The sequence below is a fragment of the Ambystoma mexicanum genome, chromosome 5q (genome assembly GCF_040938575.1).
Source record: "Ambystoma mexicanum isolate Mex_15411 chromosome 5q, UKY_AmexF1_1, whole genome shotgun sequence".
Taxonomy (NCBI): domain Eukaryota; kingdom Metazoa; phylum Chordata; class Amphibia; order Caudata; family Ambystomatidae; genus Ambystoma; species Ambystoma mexicanum.
The window spans coordinates 278,215,741-278,236,322 of NC_090933.1; the positions used below are offsets into that span (position 1 = coordinate 278,215,741).

At 46.4% G+C, this 20,582-nt stretch overlaps 1 protein-coding gene across 1 annotated transcript in view; it reads left to right on the plus strand.

The window, feature by feature from the left end:
- The window catches only part of RTTN (rotatin), a 2,784,523-nt gene that overhangs the window by 2,612,550 nt on the left and 151,391 nt on the right, over positions 1-20,582 (plus strand). The window contains exon 43 of the mRNA XM_069620779.1: positions 17,509-17,606. Coding sequence (XP_069476880.1) covers positions 17,509-17,606 — 98 coding nt within the window. The remainder of the gene's footprint in view (positions 1-17,508; positions 17,607-20,582) is intronic.

Here is a 20,582-nt window from a genome sequence, read left to right on the forward strand (position 1 = left end):
CGAGTTTCTGGCTGGTGGCACGCGAAATATTCCACCGGACTATTTCCCATGGGATTTTCCCATTAACATTGCACCAAAAAGTGGTGCGTTTAAAATGAAAGATACCGCAGGGTTATTTATTTAATATTTATTCCCCAGTTAGGTCTTTTTGCAGGACTCGGTTTTAAAATGGCGTTTGTGTTCGCCTCTGAAACTCTAACCCAAGTCGAGCCCTTTGTTCCACTTTTTGGCGGGCTTCTCCACAGAAGCCCTCCAAATGGTGCCACTCTGTCTGGGTTCAACAGGATGTGTGGGAGGGGGATTAGGCACCCTGGATTGAGTTGCCTTGGCAACTCAAGTCGCAATCATGTGTGATTGGCCCAGTGGTGAGCTGCCCCGCTCACCACTTAGCATGTTTGAGTGACAGCTAGGCTGATGAATGGGGGTTTTGCTGCATAAAAGCAGGGCTTTGGGGACTGGAACTTCAGAAGTCACCACAGGACCTAAAGAATTCAAAGAGGGGAGAAGCTGAGCCATCTACAACGACGAAACCACCGGTGGAGCCCTGCTGTACGAAACTCACCACTTTCCTGACGACAGAGGAGATCTTCTTCCAGGAGAGTCTTCTTCCCTTTGAGCTGATGGGACCAACCAGTTCACCTTTTTCACCTTCCTGGATCGTCGCGTGGTCGAATCGCCCGTGCCAAGCACCCCGGCGGCCGGATAGCCACGCTTCACCACTACCGCGAATAAAAGGGTAGTACCTTTTAACCGGGAAACTCTGCGGTTGGTTTCTTCCCTGGCAGTGCAACGACCTCCAGCTTTCCTCCACGTCAAGATCATCTCTTCCCCTGGACGAAGCTCCGACTTGCACCCGCTGCCAGGAACAACTGCCCTCGCTGGAGCTTTCTCACCATTTCAGGTACTGTGTCCCGCCTGGTCTCCCTTGCAACAGACTGTCCAAGGTGTCCCGTAAATCCTTGACTCTCTATCCTGGAGTGACCTCGGACCTGCTAACATTAACTTTCTGAATTGATCCAACCTCTTTTGACTTTTCTGCAAAGACTTTGAGTGCATTTCCACTGTGTCATCTTGGGCACATTCCACCTTGCTCTCTCCAAGAGTGGGCCTGGCCTATGAACTTTTTGCTCTACAGTAGACCCTGCCTTTCTTGACTTGCTGTGGTTTCTTAAGTGTTGGTACTGTGTGTTTTTCCTATTCTACCCTTTCTCTCAATTTTTAAACAAATTATTGGAGTGCCATCTACGGTTACGCGCTCACCTCTGTTTTGCTAAATAAGTGGTGTCTTAACCTAGACTTGTCAAATAATTTACTAGGGAGGTGTATATACTTATGGTGACTGTGCTTGAACTTGCTTGACATATTAGTGCCAGTGTATTTTTACAAGTGTGTTTTTAAATAAATAATTATATACTTTTATACCAAAGCTCTGGTCAGTGTTTGCTTGTCCTACTGTATTGTTAGCCCTATTGTGTATACTCTATATACTGCCTAACTCTTCTTGAGGGAAGTCTGACTGCTCATCCACAGCTACCAGGTAAATCTGGGTGGTGCAGACTGCTACCAATTGGGTTTACTGCTTACTCCTGTAGACTTAAACTTTTTGCAGTGATCCCTAAGGGAACTGCACAGGTTTCTGCCTAACAAGCAGGCAGGGTCCTGCTGCATTTCCTGTTAGAACCAAGGAAGGATAGACCCCAAAAAATACGGCCCATGCCCCTGGTTAAAGTCTTCTTAACATGTTCCTTTTAGCTCTCTAGTTAGAGCACAAGTTTTAATAGAGGGACACATTCACCGACAGTAGTCGCCAATAATGCAACCTTTTCTAAAATACTGTAAGAGAATTATCCCTAGCAGACACTTTTAAACACCCTATAGCAGTAAGGTTTGATACTGGTCCTCCTGTCTGTAATACAACTATCTGCACAGAAGCTTGTCATCTGGGTTAGAGGATAAGGATTGCGAGTCAAGTAGAAATAACAAAAAGTTGATAACCAAATAATTGTTGTCCTTATTCTCTTTTTCTATCCACAATAGATAGGCGGCACACCAGCGCCGACTAGAGACTGGGTTTTAGACAGGCAAGGATAGATAGAAAAAGAGAAGATAGAAAAGGTTCTGTCTTCTTAATTGTTTCTTTGATTAATGTAGAGACTCGCCAAACCCGAAGTATCAATCTATACAGAAAAAATGTTATTATTCCCAGGACACAAGAAAGGTTGTGACCAGTTCTTTCTGCTCCTCTTACCCTCTGAGACAATCCTTGATCATCTATGAGCATTATAGATGCTCAGATGTATTAACAAATTGTTAGGTTGTGTTGCCCTCTCCCTTTTTCGTGTTACAAAATCTAGCTTGGGCACAACCCTCATTAACAACTGAAAAGCTACCTCTACCCCTCAATTTGTCTAATTAGTCCGGCTGAGCCAAACCACCACCTACTTTGAAATTCAACCCCACCCTCTGTTAATCGGACTCTGGCACTGCCACCTTAAACATGCCGTTGAAGACTTCAAAAAGTTATATGATACTGGAGACACCACCTCACGGATGCTGTGGGATGCTGCAAATGCAACACTTAGGGGAAGAATCCCAGGAAAGGGTTCCAAAATTAAATGCAGGATAGATCTTGCCTTTCAGCCCTGGAAGCATCAATTAAAAATTGTCAAAGTCAATACAGTGTGTATGCTTCACTCTTTGTACTGTTATACCTTGTTCTGGTAAAATATGATCTAGATGCAATATGTGCGAAGAGGGCTGAGTTGCTGCACAAGAAAGCTGGTTGCTTCTTTTATGAAAGGGAGGAAATCTGGAACATTACTGGTGTATGTCATTAAAAAGAGACTGCTTTCCTAGAATTTCCCAGTGGTTAAATGAGGGTACATTTCCACAGTTTTTTGCTGAGTGGAAATATGCAAACAAGTGTTCGACACCACAGACTGCTATGACTTTTCCTGCAAGTCTGTTCCCAAATGCTCTACAGCTGCTTCGGAACTTTAGGTCACCCCAACCTCCGAGTAGGATATGTCTGTGGCTATATCTTCACTATGAAATGATAAGGCCCCGGCCTTCTAGACTTATACCCGAGGGTATCAGACACTCAAATTGACTTGTTTCTTTCATAGACGCAGCTATATGGTAAAACAACAATAATAAAATGTTTTCCTGCACTCCCAAGCCCTCACCAAGTGCCTTCACTATCTGTGCCATCTCCCCCCATTACCCTAATGTCCTTCTCACCTCCCCTACCCTCTCCCATTTCCCCTATAACACTTGTTTCTGTGACGCAGTTTCCATCGAATTGTCGGATACCCGCGGCTATGCAATCCAGGGGGGAAACACGGCGTACCATTTGTTAGGCAGAAACCTGTGCAGGGACCACTGCAAAAGATTTAAGACTACAGGTGTTTGGCTGTAAACCCACTTGGTAGCAGTCTGTACCAGACAGATTCACTTGGTAGCTGTGGCTGAGCAGTCAGACTTCCCTCAAGAAGAGTTAGGCAGTATATAGAGTATACACAATAGGTACAGAGATACAGTAGCACAGGCAAACACTGACCAGAGCTTTGGTGTAAAAGTATATAGTTATTTATTTAAAGACACACTTGTAGATTACACTAGCACAAAGAGAAAAGTAAATTCAGCACAGTCACTATTATATATATACAACCCTAGTTACTTATTAGACAAGTCTTAATGAGAAACACCACTTATTTTCAGACAGAGGTGAGCGCTTAACATAAGATGGCACTCCAATAAGTTATTAAAAAGGGAGGGAAAAAGGCAAAGTTATTGAAGCACACAAATTTCAATACTTTTAAAAGAACCACAGTAAGGCAGGATAGGCAGATTTCTTCTGGAGAGCAAGGAAGTCAATTGCAAGGCCCACTCTTGGAGAGAGCAAGCAGAAGGGGTCCAGGTTCACACAGTGGGGTTATGCCCAAAGAGTCTTCGCACACAAAGAATGAAATTAAAGTCAGGAAAAGTTAGCTAGGTTGTCCCAGGCCAGCCCAGGTTAGAAAGTCGAGGCTTTACTGTCACCCCGAACGATCTGTCGCAAGGGAAGCCAGGCGGGACACAGTACCTTAAGTGTGACGGAAGCTCCAGCGGGGGCAGTTGTTCCTGGCAGCCGGTGCAAGTCAGTGTTTCCTCCAGAGGAAGAGGATGTCTCGCCGTGGAGGAAAGTTGAAGGTCGTTGCACTGCCAGGGAAGAAACCAGCCGCAGAGTACTTCGGTTAAAAGGTACTACCCTTCTCTTCGCGGTAGTGGTAAGCCGTGGTATTCCGGTTGCTGGGGTGCTTGGCACGGCAAGGTGGCCACGAGATGCTCCAGGAAGGTGAAAAGAAAGCAAAACTGGTTATCCCCACCAGTCAAAGGAAGAAGACTCTCCGGACTGGAGATCTCCTCTGTCGTCGGGGAAAAGTGGTGAGACGGTTTAGCAGGGCTCCACCGGTGGTGTTGTCGTTTCCGGTCGGCTCAGCTTCTCCCTCCTCGGATTGTTAGGTCCTGTGGCGCCTTCTGAAGTTCCAGTCCCCAAAGCCCTGCTTTTATGCAGCAAACCTCCATTCATTCAGCCTAGCTGTCAATCAAACATGCTAAGTAGTGAGCTGGCCGGCTCACCACTTGGGCCAATCACACAAGAGTGCGACTTGAGTTGCCAAGGCAACTCAGTCCAGGGTGCCTAAACCCCCTCCCACACCCCCTGTGGTACCCAGACAGAGTGGCACCACTTTTGGATGCTTCTGTGGAGAAGCCCGCCAAAAAGTGTAACAAAGGGCTCGACTTGGGTTGGAGTCACAGAAGAGAACACAAATGCCATTTTAGAATCGAATTCTGGCAAAAAATACCAACCGGTGAATTAATATTAAATAAACCGGCGGTATGTACGAGGCTATCGAACAATGGGAAAATCCCATAGAGATATATTTGCGGTCGAATATAAAAAGTAGTATCCACTGCCACCAGCCAAAACTCGATCAGGGGGGATGGAGACATGCCCCCTCGAACAACAGACCCCGGGGCAATGGAATTGCCCCGACCAGTACATCCACAATATCATGGTTTGTACTGGTTTCTGTATTTGTATTTGTATTTTGTTTATTTGTATTGCGCAGCCTGCCCACGGGCATCAGGGCGCATGTTTGGAAAGGTAGTTACAGAAAGGGTTACAGAAGGCAGTTGCAGATTACAGGAAATATATACAGATATTACAGACTATATATACAAAAGTACATCAAAAATATACATACAATTTACATTGGTCAGATATATATAAAGGTGATCAAGCAGGCGCAGCAGGCAGCAAGAGTTACAGAGGGGTGTCCAGAACATTGTCTTGCTCATAGAGCCATTGTTTAGTTCTGTTTTTGAAGGATTGGAAGGATGGGACATTCCTAAGATCATTCGGTAGGGAGTTCCAGAGCTTCGCCGCCAGGACTGGGAAACTCGAGCCTCTAGCAGTCTGGAGCTTGAAACTGGGAATGTTGAGTGTGTGCGCTTGTGCAGATATAAGAGGTCTGGATGCTGTGTGTTGAGTGAAGTGCGCTGACAGATAGGCCGGTGCTGCATTGTTCTGAGCTTTGTGGCTTAAAACAAGTGTTTTGAGGGCGATACGCCGTGAGATGGGAAGCCAGTGTATGTTACGTCTGGCGGATGAAATGTGGGCACGCCTGGGTATGTTGAGCGCGGCCCTGATGGCGTTATTCTGAGTTACCTGAAGTTTATCGATGTTTCTTTGGTAAAATAAATAAAAACATAAAAAATAAATGTTCATAATTTGGGACTAGTAAAACCAATGGTGACTTTACATGCCCTGGTAGACAGTAGTCAGTCCCAGGGTATGGAGTCTATGTTTGGGGGTCGCTACGACACCCCTGCGTTACGGCACAGAGGGTGGTGTGTAACCCACATCAAAAACACATGAGACCCTATTGAGTAAAAGACCCCATAGACCATAAAACACATGGAAAGACAAAGGACATAGCTCTCAACTCACCCGCCAGGCCTCCTGCACGCCCATTAATTCCAATGGGCGTCTCACCCGCCAGAAACAAAATCGGGTGATTTCACCCACCTTTGCAACACAAATGGTTGAGAGCTATGCAAAGGAACACCTCAAATCATGTCTAAGAGTGGGAGTAAAAGAGTCTCACTCTTAGCAGGAGAAAAAAATAAACCCCAAAAATCCAGCAAAGCTGCTGGGGGACTCACTAGGTTTGGGAAATTAGCCTTTACAGAGAATTCTCCCTAACACCATTGGCCTGTGTAAACCTGCAATAAATGCTGGGGTCAATTAAGTGCCCTTAACTGGTCAGTGCACGAAACAAAAAAGGCGGAAGGAGAAGAATATGAGGTCGATTGAACCATGGGTTATTTCTTGATTTGTACTATAAAAAAAGAAAAACAATAGATAATTATATAATAAATAAATGCATGTGCCGTTGGTAAAGGAAAGCTGGTTGTATGTCATGTGCTGTGCTTGGGTTCTTTGTGGGAAATGGCATCCCATTTCGGTTTCGTTTCATTGCACTTTGCCATCCATGTCGTGTCCTATTGGGTTTGGGCATGTAGAACATGACAAAATGGATGGGGTTGGTGACGCCCACATATAGGGGGAGCATGTGTGTCCATGATGTGATTTCACCTCATGGATCGGAAGGATTCCCCTGGGGATACGGGCCCGTTGGTCGGGCCCAGTAAAGAAAAGCCCTCATTTTCCTGCGCTGTGGGAGAGCGGAGAGTGAGGGCGCCATCCCGGCGTTGGTATCTGGTAATAAGCCCATGCCTGTACTAGGCCTGGTTCATTTTCACTCAGGAGCGTAATTCCAACTTCAGCTCAGGGGGCGGTTGCTCGTTAATGTTCGAAGCTAGAGAAGAGAGAGAGAAGGAAGCAGAGGAATCACGTTTTCCACGGGTGTTGCCTTCTGTTCGTGTTCCCCTTGCGGGGCCCTTTCAGGCTGGTTTGGCGTTCCTACTACCTGTGGGGGCGTGGGCCCGCTGCAACTCGCCCCTCGTGTCTGAGTGGCTGTGACGTAAGACTGCGCTCCTTGTTCATTCAGTGCGAAGTCCAGAAGTAGGACAAGGGGAAGCGAAGACAAAAAGGGGGGAAGGGTGGTTGCCTGTGTTCCTAAGATGGTGTCACAGAAGGCGTTCGAGCCTGGAGTCTGTGGAGAAAAAGAACAGAGATATATTACACACACAACAAATGTGTAGTACTAAGGAGGCGGGGTGAGGTATCAACTCATCCGTCATACACTTGTTTGTGTATGATAGGAAACTGCAAAGACCAGTTAACGTTTTCTCTCTCGTTAAACATCTTATGGTTGGTTACAGGAAAACAAAGGCGGCAGCTGTGTAACGCTGCTATAGTACCGGGAAACTCCGGCCGCTCAGGTGAATTCATTGATATTTTCAATGCGCATCATGTGTAGATGCTGTCACTAGCCCATTAGCGTTGTTTGGGAGACGTTCCCACACTTTATCAAAGGTATTTTACTCCATTTGGCTTAAATCACAAACACTTAGAAGAGTAACAATAAAATCCAGTGTGCCTTTCCCTTATCCAGTGAAGCTTCTGAGGGAAGGATGGCTCTGGAGCTGCTCTGGGTGTCAGAGCCTGTCTTACCTTGACACTTGGTTTATGAAAAATTAAAATATAAAACATTTTGTTTCGTGTTGGTAAACTGATTGGGGTTTGCGACCTGCTATTTAGGTGACATTTTTTGTGACAGTAGGTTACTTTACAGCTTAGACTCAGAGGGAAGTTCACGTGAAAACAAAAACACAACCCGAGCATCTCTGGTGGCTACCTGGGTGTGCCTGACATCAGGCAACTGAAGGGGGTGTCAGGTTAACAAGTTGCATTGCCAGGACACATTTCTCACTGCGTATACTTACTCTCTTTTCCCACGCCAGTCAGTTATCATATCTGACCAGACAACCGTTGGCTGGCCAGCGATTTGTGTGTCTGTGTTGTGGGTCACTGTTTGTGTGGCAGCCTACAGATGCCTCTAGGTCTGTGTTACGCTCAAGATTGGGTTTGTGGCAAGATCTTTCCATTGTAATAATGGGGATGCTCGCCTAGTCGGCACTTCACATCACACCCAATTGTTGCTTGCAGTCAGGTTTTGTTTTTTTGCTGGTGAAGGAGGAGTGGCATTGTTGTTGGTCCACAGGGTAAGGCATAGAAGGGGCATAATAGATGGTGAAGCTCGTTTTACCCATTTCCCCGGGTCCACTCGGGGTTTCTCTTGAGAGCGTATACATGACTTTGCTAATCTGTGTTTTTCCCCCCATGGCATCTGTTATCAGGGCCTGTCGGATTATGTAAATTGGCTCTAGAGTTATGTCTATATTGGTCTCCAAGCACCCCTATACTAATGTTATAAACCAGGTATGATCTCAGAGGAAATGTTTTTAATAAGGTAATTGCAAAGAATGATATGTATTGGTTACACTGTACTCAGTACTGTTTGATAGTGCTGCATTATTTATTTATGTCCATCATATAAAAGCTGCCCAGTCATGGGCTGAAAACCACATTGGTGCAGACCATTTATTCAACACAGATTTGATGGTTGATTTCTTGTTTCCACAGGTACGTGGGGGTCCAGGGGACTATGCCCACAGTGTTGCCCTGAAGAGGCACTCCGCTTCAGGGCATAGAAATAGGGCAGATGATCAGAAGTGGTTATGACCACCGGATTCACAACTCGCGCTTGTAAGGAGTATACGCCCATTCTCAGGTTTACCTACAGGTTGCTGTTCAAGCATACATTCCCACAGGTGCTCCTCATACAGTACTAATTAAGGGCATAAACACCTTCCACAGGGGGCCACGAATAGCCGCGACTACGTGTGCCATGCAGCAATTATCATTTTCAGTTTTCATAGCTGTGGGTATGCCTTACAGTCGTTGCTGCGATTATACGCGTGTGCATTTCGCCCATTCAAATCATTTCGTTATTTTTCATTTTAATGACTTACATATTGTGTGTGTATTCAGTACTGCGTGAAAATTGTATTTTGAGATTCATACAGTATAAGAGAAAATGGGAGAACGGTACAGAAGCATGAATATAATATGTAGCATTAGAGTTGGTGAGTGAGGGCAGGCTGGGTAATAGTAGAGAAGTGTATGGATGGGGAAAGACATGGTGAGTGTGCGATTCTGGTACAAAAGATGTAAGTAGGGTGTGTACATTGGGAAAATCAGTGTTGGGTAACATGGGAGAAAATAAAGCGGGAAGCAGATTGGTGGGTGGTCAGGTTAGAGATGGTGGGGGAGATTGGGTGGATGTAGAGAAGGTGGGATACAATAGGTGTGCAGAGGTAGAGACACTAGCCATGGCCACAGTAACACATGCACAATGATTAAATCATAATTTGCACTTTTCACGCTGGGAAAAAAAATATATATATGATTAGTTAGACAATAAAATGCCAATCCGAGACAATTGCTTATGACCTTGTGGGTAAGTGTCTGCACTGGGAACATGACAACCTGAGTAAAAATCCAGTAGCCAAATACTTGAGCAAGCTTGCCAACCTACAAAAAAACCCAAGCGGTTACGTCTGCCCTCTGAAAAGAAAAGTTACGCTGTCCACCCACATGTGTTCTTTACTTATGCCCTGAAAAGCAGCCACAATCAGGGGAAAATGGCTGCACTATTGTCCAGGATTGCAAACTCTCTTGCATGACTTACTTGCCCTCTCATAATTTCTCTGTCACCCCATGTCTTGCTTTCAACCATACTCTGCTTTATAAAGATATCTTGAAAAGGACACATACCATAGTGTCACTCAAATGTATAAATCCTTATAAAACTACGTTAGACAAAAAGGTGTACAATTGTGACATTATTCCCCCCATCTTCACTAAGAGACAACAAATTCCGGATTTGGGTGGTAAGACAGTAGCTGAAATGTTCGAGGGAGAAAAAACCGAAAGTTATTTTTCCGAAAATAACTTTGCTGCTCCACCCTGAACATTCAGACTTTGCCCTTGCCCCCACCCCTACTTACCTGTGGGTGGCACACCTCCTTGTGTGCCTCCGTCTCCAACATCCCTCTGCGACGCCGGTTCCCTTCTTCACTGTAATCTTTCGTATGGCATATTTGTTGGAATAGTTTTTTTGGTCTTTTTGGGTGATTCCCAAATTTCATAATACAATTCAGCACAAGACACAAAAAAAAAACGAAAAGGCCTTGCTCTAAATGGTCTTGTAACTTATATTAATTTATTTGGCCACATGGCCTGAGGGGGCCGGCCGCTTCCTCACTTTGAAGCTAGGCAAGGTCAGTCCGGTGTGACTTTTTCACCCTCGACATCACTATAGCTGTAAAAATATCTTTAGAAAAAATAAATAATTATAGCACGGGTACGAACTACAAATTCCTTTGGCTATCTGTGGTCCTTTGTAGCCGCTGCGTTCAGAAAAAAACATAGAAGAAAACAAAATGCTTTTGGTGCCCCCAGGCCCTCTCCAAGTGCCCCCTCATCTGTGCCAGCCCCCTCCACTCCCCAGATGGCCTCCTCACCTCCCCTGTCCCATTCCCCTCACATCAGATCCTGTTTATGTGACAGTTTCCTCTGAAATGTCGGCTATTTGCAGCTATAGCATAGGCCTCAGAAAAGGTTTGTGTTGCAAACTCAGTCCCTAGACCCCCTCCAGCTCCCAAATTTCATTTGGTGTCTTTCAGCCACCCCCACCTCTGAAATGATGGCATTTGCATGTTTTTCTAAAAAAAAAATGTTATTTAAATGTGTTTATTGATAAAGTAGTGACAGCACACATTACCATTACAATTCCTGCAAATGCATACAATATCGCAGTGTATCAAACTTTACTTGGGTAACCTTACACTGTAAACCTAGAGTATTCAACATGCACCTTCAATGTTCCAGTCCAAGATGCGGGACTATAAGACTTTGCGCATGTTTCCTCCACAGGCGTTGGCAGTTTAATTGCAGTAATAGAGATCAACACCTCTATCTAGACCAATAGTCCAATTTCTAGTAGGGACTAGTATTTGATTCTCAGTAGGTCCATTCCCCTATGTCTCTGATCATGGTGGGCTTAAGTCAGGGGTATTCATTAGTTCATTCAGCATTTGTCCCCAATCCATTCCCCTCTCCTCTCCTGCTTCTGTTGGGGTCTGATCTCTGAGTAATTCCATCTCTTCCATGCCCCAACGATGTGCATCTTTCAACCATAACTTAGTCGATGGCCCCCCCGGGTTTTTCCACGAGATCGCAATCCTGCGTTTAGCTAATATGAGCAGGAAAGCCACTATTTTCCTTTTTAGTTTTAGTCCTCTTACCACCGGGTAGTATCCCCCACAAACACGTTTAGGTGTGCAAGTGTATTCACTATTAGCCCAGCAATTGGTCTTGCTCATTAGTTCCACCCAGAATATTCTGATGTTAGGGCAATCCCAAATCATATGCCAAAAGCCTGCCGAGGCCTCCTTACATTTAATTCCGGAGGTTTCTTTTGTTTCCCCCATCTGCAGATAGAGGTGTGAGATCAGTCCTCTGCTGTGTTTGGCATTTAGCATTTGGTGCTTAAGGGAGCTATGTTCTGGTTCCTCCGGAGTCTCCTCCCACATGATAGCTATTCTTTTCACGATTCGGGCGTAACTCAAGAAAGCCCCTTAGGGCATATCATACCGTTGGCGCTATTCTTGGAAAGGCAGCAGTTTCCCTTCTTCATAGAGATTCCCCAGTTTCGTGCACCCTTTATGCCGTAATCTGGACCAATCTAAATTAGTCAATGTTCCCCTTAGTAAAGGGTCAGAGCTCAGTGGTAAGTCTGGGTTATACGGGTGGGGGTTCCATGATATCGGTTTCCAAATTTCCCTTGGTACTGGGTATATCCCACTCTTTCCCATACCTGTGATCGGATCCCACAATAGTTTGACTCCTTTCCTATGTGTTGGGAAATTCCCTAATAGACAATTAAAGTCCCCCTACAGTGTGTATACCCCGTTGGAGACTGTTTGCAGCTGGGCTGCTGCATAATAGGCCTCAAAATCTGGCAAGGTAAGTCCCCCTTCTATATATGACCTCTGCAGGGTGGTTAACGTCACCTTTCTCCTGTTCGAACCCCAGAGTAGTTCCCCTATGTTGATATCCAGCATTTTAGAGAATATGTTATTGATCTTAAACAGGATATTAATAAAATAATAAAGCAACCTGGGTAGAATCACCATTTTGCACAGGACTATCCTCACCATCAGAGAGAGCGGCAGAGATTTCCAAAATGTTATAGAATCCCCTATGTTGGACAGTGCCCTCCCAATATTAAACATGAAGGTCTCCACCAATTCGTCAAACTGGGATTCCCAAGTAGAGGAAGGACTCCATTTCCCATCATATTCCCCATTGCGGAAGTGATCCACAGGATATGTGCTATCGATCCTAGCGGGAACACCAGGGATTTTTCCTTATTCATGCTGTAGCCCGATAACCTCCTAAAGTTGGCTAGTACCCCTAATATTACTGGGGCATTCACCCTGGGATTGCTCACATATATTAAGGCATCATCTGCTTATAGTGATATATTGTGTGTTATATCTCAGACTCTAATCCCAGTCTCCTGTATATAGTGCCTAAAATATACTGGCAGAGGTTCTAGTGCTAGGGTGATAATCCGGATGTTGCATCTTCTGGAGCGTCCTTCTGCGTCCTCCGTCCTGTCCTTGTCCTGTATCTACTAGCACCTTCAGCTTGGCCGGAAAGAACATCATGTATCTCAGGCCGTGTTCCCGGAGTTTCCGCTTAACTGAGTCAAATGATCGCCTTTGTCTCTGTACTTCTTGCGTGAAGTCTGGGAATATCAGGATTTGCGCATTTTCCGTCTGTATGCTCCCCAGCTTCTGCGCCTCCTGTAGGATTGCATCCCAGTCTCTGAAGTTAAGTATCTTGGCTATTATAGCCCGAGGAGGTGCTCCCGGGTCTGGTGGGCGACCCGGTACTCTATGCGCCCTAACTACCGTAAAGAACTTGGATAGGCCACATGGTCGTAGGGTGTCCAATATTAATTTTTCTACGAAGAGTTCTGTAGTGTCCCCCTCTTTCCTTTCAGAAACTCCTATAATCCGGATGTTGCATCTTCTGGAGCGTCCTTCTGCGTCCTCCGTCCTGTCCTTGAGGGTCCTTGTTGCCCCCACGAGACCTTGGATTTTGTTACACATCGATTCCACCACATCCTCCAGGCCACTTATTTGCTGCTCCGCTGATGCCACTCTATTGTTCATTTTTCTCAGGTCCGACCACACCAGTGATATGTCTGTGCCTACTTCTTGGATCCTAGTTTCAAGTGCCTTTCTTGTCTCTTGTATGGCTGTCATGAGGTTCTCTAAGTTACTCCACTTGGTTCCGTTGGTGTAATTGGATCTTCTTCCTGCTGGTCCTGAGTCTGCCTGGCTGTCTTAGGTTTGGCTCCCACATATGATTCCATTGTCTTTTGGCCTTTCACCATTGTGTAGGAGGTTGTTTGGGACTCAGCGTGGGGTGCGCGTCTGTCGTTTGTTGATTTCTTGGCTGATTCCTTATGGTGCCTTGTGGGTTGTTTGCTAAGTTTTTTGTCTTTCTTCCCCTTATTATTCTTTCCAGTGCGTGCCACTCTGGGTTTTTGTTTATAGCGTGGAGCCCGTTCCGGTCCACCTCTCCGCAATCCGTCCCAGTGGCTGTGAACTCCCAGCCAGTTTCAATATATTGCTGCTCTCCTCCATCTATTCCACTAATTGCATCCACGGTAGACTTCTGATTCTCCTTGCCTCCCCAAGCGTGCAACAATGGTTTTCCTTGTGTGTCTCGGGGTCTACCGTTATCAATGCCTCTAATGTCTTTCCATTCACTCTACCTTGTGAGTGCCTGAGCGTATCGCGGTACTCACTCCCTCCTGGCCCGTAACCTCTAATCAGGCTGTTCCGCAGATTCCACGGCTTCCATAATATAAATTATATGCAGCAGCCTGTTGGGTATAACTTCAGTTGCACCACTTAATGGCATGGGATTGTATCCCCGATGCCTTAATGCTGGGTCTTCTTGCTTCTGTTCAAGCATCCCCACATCCCCCCGGGGCCCCGCTTAGTTATATTGTGCTCCCGGCGGTCAGCATATCCGTCTGTCCTGCTGCTCGCCTGCAGTTCCCCCTCTGGTCCGGCTGCCGTGAATAGTTTCTCAACGGAAGGTCCCCGTCCTCTCCCATGTAGCACCTTTATGTTTCGCCGTTTGTTTTCCAATGGAGCTTTCAGTGCAGTATCCTACCTTGAGTTGACCCCGATGCGTGGGGCCTTGTTGGTGAGGTAGGATTCCCGCTTCGCGCCTTGTCTCTCGTGTCCTGCTCGACTGTGGAAGTCTCCCCACACGCGAGTTGCGTCAGGCTGACTATCTCTGCAGTGGGTCTTCAATCAGTTAGACCAGAGCTTTGTTCCCTAAATGTAACTTTCCTCACCGTCGCTGATGTGCCCATATGTCGCCACCATTCATTGGGATGTGCAGTCTGTTGCCGTCCCATGGTTCTGCCAAGATGGTGTCCGTCGATGGCTGTTTTTTATTTCGGGATGATTCCCCCATAGTTTCGCCTCATCTACCGCCTGATGGTTAGTGTATTTCACAGTGGGCACCTTCCGATTATAGGTTTAATCAAAATTTCAGCGAATAATGGACGATTTCAGGATATTTCCTTCAGGATTTAATCGGCCATGGCGGAGCAACGTAGGCTTAGGTCCTCATCCTCGCGCTGCTGAACAGCACCCCCCGCCCCCCCCATTTGCATGTTTTTTGACATGCAAATGGCTTTTTTCCTGCGTTTCATTTCCGATACCCTCGGCTATAGCCACGGCTATCTGTTGCATTGAGCAAAAACAAAGATGGCGGCTGTTTCATTTCCGGTTTTGGCAATTTACCCGACATATAGCTATCTATTTTGGAGAAGGGGGTTGTTTCAGACCTGGTCCAAATCCGTCCAGCGGCTTGGGCTGTGCAGTACGGCAAAAATGACCTTTTTTTGTCTATTGGCAAATCAACAGGAAGTAGGCTGCAACTTTGTTTCTTTTTTTTTCTTCAATACTTTTACAACTAAAATCTTTATTTATTTGATTTAACATTGCAAAGAAAAATATAAGGGTACCAAAGGTAGGAGGCTCCTTCCAGATACAGTCACCATCATGATAAACCACAGAGTTTTTTGAGGCAGCGTCCTTGAAAGTCCTCATCCGTGAGGGATGGGGGGGGGGGCGAAAATGTCTTTACTCTTGCAACCATAACCATGCGGCACCTGTGGCGCATCAACAGAATTGCAGCAAAGCAACCACAACCCTTCTGAGGGGCCTTGCATGGCAAGGGGGTCAACATACCACAGAACATGCAACAGATGAGTCTACAATGCTAGAACTTCAAAGGTATGCTACTTAAATCAAATTACCACACAAACATTATAAGGGAACCAAACTCATGAAATTCTAAACCCATCATCTGGCCTTTTCATCAGGTAGTTTCTCTGCAGGGATAGATGTCAATAGTTTCTCTGCCCTTTCCAGATCCCAAATGTTACTCCTGCCCATTCCAAGTCACTCGAAGTTTATCTGGACGTAGAAGGCCTGCTTTAACCCCAAGTTCCAGAAAGGCTTTCTTCAAGACATTCAGAGCTCTTCTTTTCTTGTCACTGGCTGAGGAGAGGTTCGGAAACAGAAGGATCTTATGATTGTGGAATTCCAGTGTCTTCTTGGCAGCTGCCACCTTCAAGATCCTCTCCCTGTCACGGACATCACTCAGGCTCACTAGTAATGTAGGTCCCACCTCTGGCGATGATACTGCTTTTGTCCCTGCTGTTTTAAGCCTGTAACATGTATCGGCATATATGAGATCTTCTTCCACGTGCAGCTCCAGCTGTTCCGGGAGCAAAGTCGCTACAAAACCTATTGGATCCTCTCCCTCTGCACCCTTAGGAAGGCCAATAATGCGCAGCTGCGTAGCGTGCATTGCATTTTCTAAAATTCCAAGTCTGCTGTCTGTCGCTCTGTTACCTTTCACCACTGCTTCCATTTCACTTTAAGTTGCTGCACCTGAGGGAGCATCTGTACCGCTTGCTTGTCCAATTCATTGGTCTTTTGCTCTAGCGTGGAGGTCCTTGTTTCCAACTGAGCTACCTTCTCTGTTAACGTATCCATTTTGCACTCCAGCTGGGACATCGACTGTTCTATACAGCCCAGTGCTGCCATGACTGGGTCTAGGGTCACGGTCTTCTCTGGGTCGCGTTGGGCACCCCTTGGCACAAAGGTCTACTTCCTCATTTGTGGGCTTTTTCTTCCCCTTACTCTAAGCCATTTCTCTCTGCTAGTTTCAGATGACTGGCACCCGGGGTTACTGCAACGGAGGATCAAGCCCCCATGAAACCTCCTCCTGTTCCCACGACAAGCTGTGGGCGAGAGAAGCAGAATAAGAAGATCTTCACCAGTCCACGGTATAATGCAGCTCCCAGGCTCACCTCCTCCCTATCCTTACTGGGGTCACTACACACAGATTCCTTTGCAGGCGGCTCGCGGTCAAGCACCTTCAGTTCTGTGACTTATCCACTCCTCATTGTTCCAGTATAAATCCCTCTATGATTCATGCCTGTACAGTGTCCTACAGGTGTCATCCACTGTGATCTTCGGTGCTTGGCTATCCAGCTGCGGCAGCAGTTTCTGGGCTAGTTTCAGGGCCGGAGCGTAGAATCCAACTCCTCACACTGTGCCCAGTGATCGTGAGCGCTCCACGGGCGCACACCCGCAACTCCCGGAGGAGCCCAGTATCGCTCACCAATGCTGCGGTCTCCGATCTGGAGCATGCAATCTGTCCACTTCTGCGGCCACTGCCGCACCATGGTCAGACCAGCGTCCGACCTGATTTTCAGGGTCCCCCACCGCTGAGCAATGGCCCCCTGGGCCTAATTTCATAATGCTGAGCTTCACTTCTTTGCAGCCATTCTGTTTGGGCTCTTTAGCACCCCCCTTAATAACTTTATAAACAAATCTTTACCAAACTTTGGAGGGAGGCGGGGGGGGGGGCGGGGTCACAAGTCCCTAATTGACTTAATTGACAAAAGTTATTAGCAATTCATTTTTTTGAGGTGCCTATGTGAGTCTGACTCAGTTTAACGATTGAAATTGTAATTGGCTATTTATTACAAGCTTAATACCCAGATGTTTCTAGGCGTGAACCCGGGGATCAAACCTCTGTTGCTCCTGCGCTGTCTTGCATCCAAGGGTGGGGCGTGGGGGGAATTGTGCTCGTATGTGAGATTGTATTGTTGATCAGGGTTCCTTTAAACCGTTGGATTGCTATATAATTAAATGTGATTTGTCAAACAGACACCTGTCATGATGTCATGGAAGATTGTATTTAAAATGTGATATCATGTTTCCCATTGTGGTTTGGGAAATCTGGAACAAGTTTTAAATCTACTACAGTTGCTTGTATTCATGTAATAAATTTGTTTTCATGTTTATTACATTTAGCTGACCTTATCGGCACCTGTATGGAACAGATGAAACACTGTCATGCACAGCTGAATCTAGATTCACTCAGGTCTGGAAAGACAACACATAAAAAAAAGGTAATTGTTAAATCATCATGTCTGGCTCAAATAAATAAATTACCCTGTCAACCATGTTACCATGGTGTTTGGTTGAATAAATTCACTTGAAAATTGCATGTACATTACCTGTCATTAACAGTTGTAATTGTGGTGACGCACAATGCAACCTTCACCATGATGCGAGACTCATTGGGTGTCATTACGAGTTTGCCAGTATCCTGGTAGGTAAATCCACCAGGATATCAGCAAACTGTATTTCTGTTACCGCCTGGCTAGTTGTTGTGATCACCCATTGGAGCGGAGGTACACTTGCTATAGGCGGCTCTACAGGCATCTCACTGCAGTCAGCTAGGTCCCGCAATCCTTTAGGTGACCTACCTGGCATTGTTTACGACTGCTGGACTGTTCTTTTGAACACTGGCCTCCCCCCGACCCTCTGTGCTTGGAGTGGGTGATCACAGTAGGTTTTAATGTTGACTTGTGATTCTAATGGATTCCTCATATATGATATTGTATTTTCAGCCTAGATGTTCTTTGGAAACTTTACTGCCACTAGGGGGCGCAGTGCAGCTCTGCATTGGTCTGCCTGACGCCTCTACATGCCCCACGCTGGGCATGATGTTGGAGCCAATTTATATCATGGCACTGTGCCCCGTGACCTTGGTTCCTTTTTCCGATTCCGAAACAAGCTTTTGTTTTTCTTTTTGCCGAAAATGCCTATCCCGCTAAGGATTTGCCTTTGCTGCCTGTGCACGATACACAGGAATGTGTTTCATGCCAATCCATGCATCCCAAGGCCCTCCGCCAAATAGTGGCAAAACTCTCAACTACTTCAACATGGATAAAGTTGAAGTTGCATGGTCACCTTCAAGGTTGCTCTGCGTGTTGTTCCGAGGAGAGATTGCCTGCACGCAAGGAGAAAGAAAAGAAGCAGCAGCACAACAAGAGATACCACTCCCTGAGCCGATCTTCTCACTGGCATTCTTAATCCTCCAAGAAGTGGAATCACTGTTCCAAGACTCCCTGGAAGGAGCGACGCAGGTACCATTTTCCGCCAAGTCCTTCCCACTGAAGGAATGGGAAACGTTCACCAAGGCCCTGGCGGCTTTGGTCCCGGTACCCTTGGCTCAGATGGGACCCGCTGCGTTGCCTCAGATCAGCAGATCCCCCAAAGGGGGACACTCCCACACACCTCCGGGCCGGTTCCCCTATGGCGTTGACTCATCTTGGCGCCAATAGGCGCTGCCTTTGGCCGTTGAGACCTTGGCGCTGATTCTGCCCTACACTTTGATGTTGTTGGTGCCGATGGCAGCAGAGTACCTTTGGTATACACTCCACTTCCTATGAGGCCCCTTAACTCTAATATGGGTCACATTTTTGATAAGGAGAGGGACCTGGTTCTCTTTGGAACAGAACTCACATATTCACAGGCGGGAGAGACTGCCTGGAGGAGTTTTAGAAAGGGGGTGCAGATGTTCAAGATTTAGCCCACTTGCAGGAGGCCAGCTGCCTCGACACCTACCCTGAAAGTGACAGTTTTCCAGTGTCTACCCCCGAAAAAAATCAAGCCGCCTTCCAGAAGCTCATGGTCAAGGTTACTGTGGCTCTCTGGCTCGATTGCTCCATTTAAGTGACTTTCCTTTTTAATTCGACTACAGGGATCCCAGTGCTGGATGTGTGAGAGAGGTCCGCCTCTATACCCACAGTGGATCGGGAACTGACGAAGAAACATCACCCAGCCCCTTCAGATCCAGTCTTCTTGTCCACCCATGCTTCTTTCCCTAGAGCTTGGTGGTACAGGCTGCTAGGGCTAACCTGAAAACATCCTTTTTTCCACTCTTCCACCTGATAGAGTAAGTAAAAAGCTGCACAGTTGGGTCCAGAAGGAGTTTACCTCAAGCAGCCTTGCTCTCCGGTTGGTGAACACCGTCAGTGCCCTTTGAAAGTTCCCCTTCGGTTCACAGCAGCCTCTGTAATTAATCACCTTCCTGAAGGTGACATAAAGGAGGGCTTGGCTCTTGTCCAGGATGGCATGGAGGCCTCTACCAGATTTTGCAGTCTGAACTTGACACAGTGGATTGTGTTGATCATGCGATGGCTACTAGTACAGCAATTTGTCACCTCTCTTAGATGAGGACTCCATATTCAGTAGCTTGACGCTTAAAATCCCTACTTGACGCTACTTCAGCACAAAATGTTTAATTTTAATAAAAAATGGACACCCCCATGCATCGCTAGGAAAATCTTATTATGCCTTATTATGTGTCAACGGAGGACCTGGGGTCCAAGATGGTACCTATTGGCGACCCAGGTTGCCCCTGTCTTTGACTGGCTACGTTACCTATTAAGCTGCAGCTGGATGCAGGTCCAGCAGGCCCACTCCCGAGTTAATCTCGCAACCTTGCCATTCCTAGTGATAAAAGCATGTTGAGCCACAGGGCTTCTACTGGCAGCTACTGCCACACCTCTCCAGTTCTGGGATATAGCCTAGACACTTTGGCTGTGATGGATAAACCAAAATGTATTCCTTTTCTTCAGCGGGGGGACTTTTCAAAGATGTTCAGAAGGTGGGCTTAAAATACTGGGCGGTCTCCATTGACATTTGAGGAGACCAAACAGAAATTCCATCTGACCGAGTCTGAGTGATAGAGGTACATTCAAATCTGCCACTGGATCATGAGTCCGCCCATAAGGATGGCTACATCCAGACAGCCATTCTCCCTTGAACTTACTGTGCACAACCTCACCAATGGAAGGGTCTCAAAATTATATTGCGTATTTAATTGGGATAACATTGAAGACACCCTCACATACATGTTGAAATTGGAAGCAGACCGTACATAGAAATCCCCCCCTCATATATGGCTATCAATATGGTCCAAATCCGCTAAATCTTCCAAGTGCCCCACCACTAAGGAGTGCCTCTATAAAATTCTGTTCCGGTGGTACTGCAGCTCCAAACCCTGGCCACTGCCCACTGTGCTGGCGAGGGTG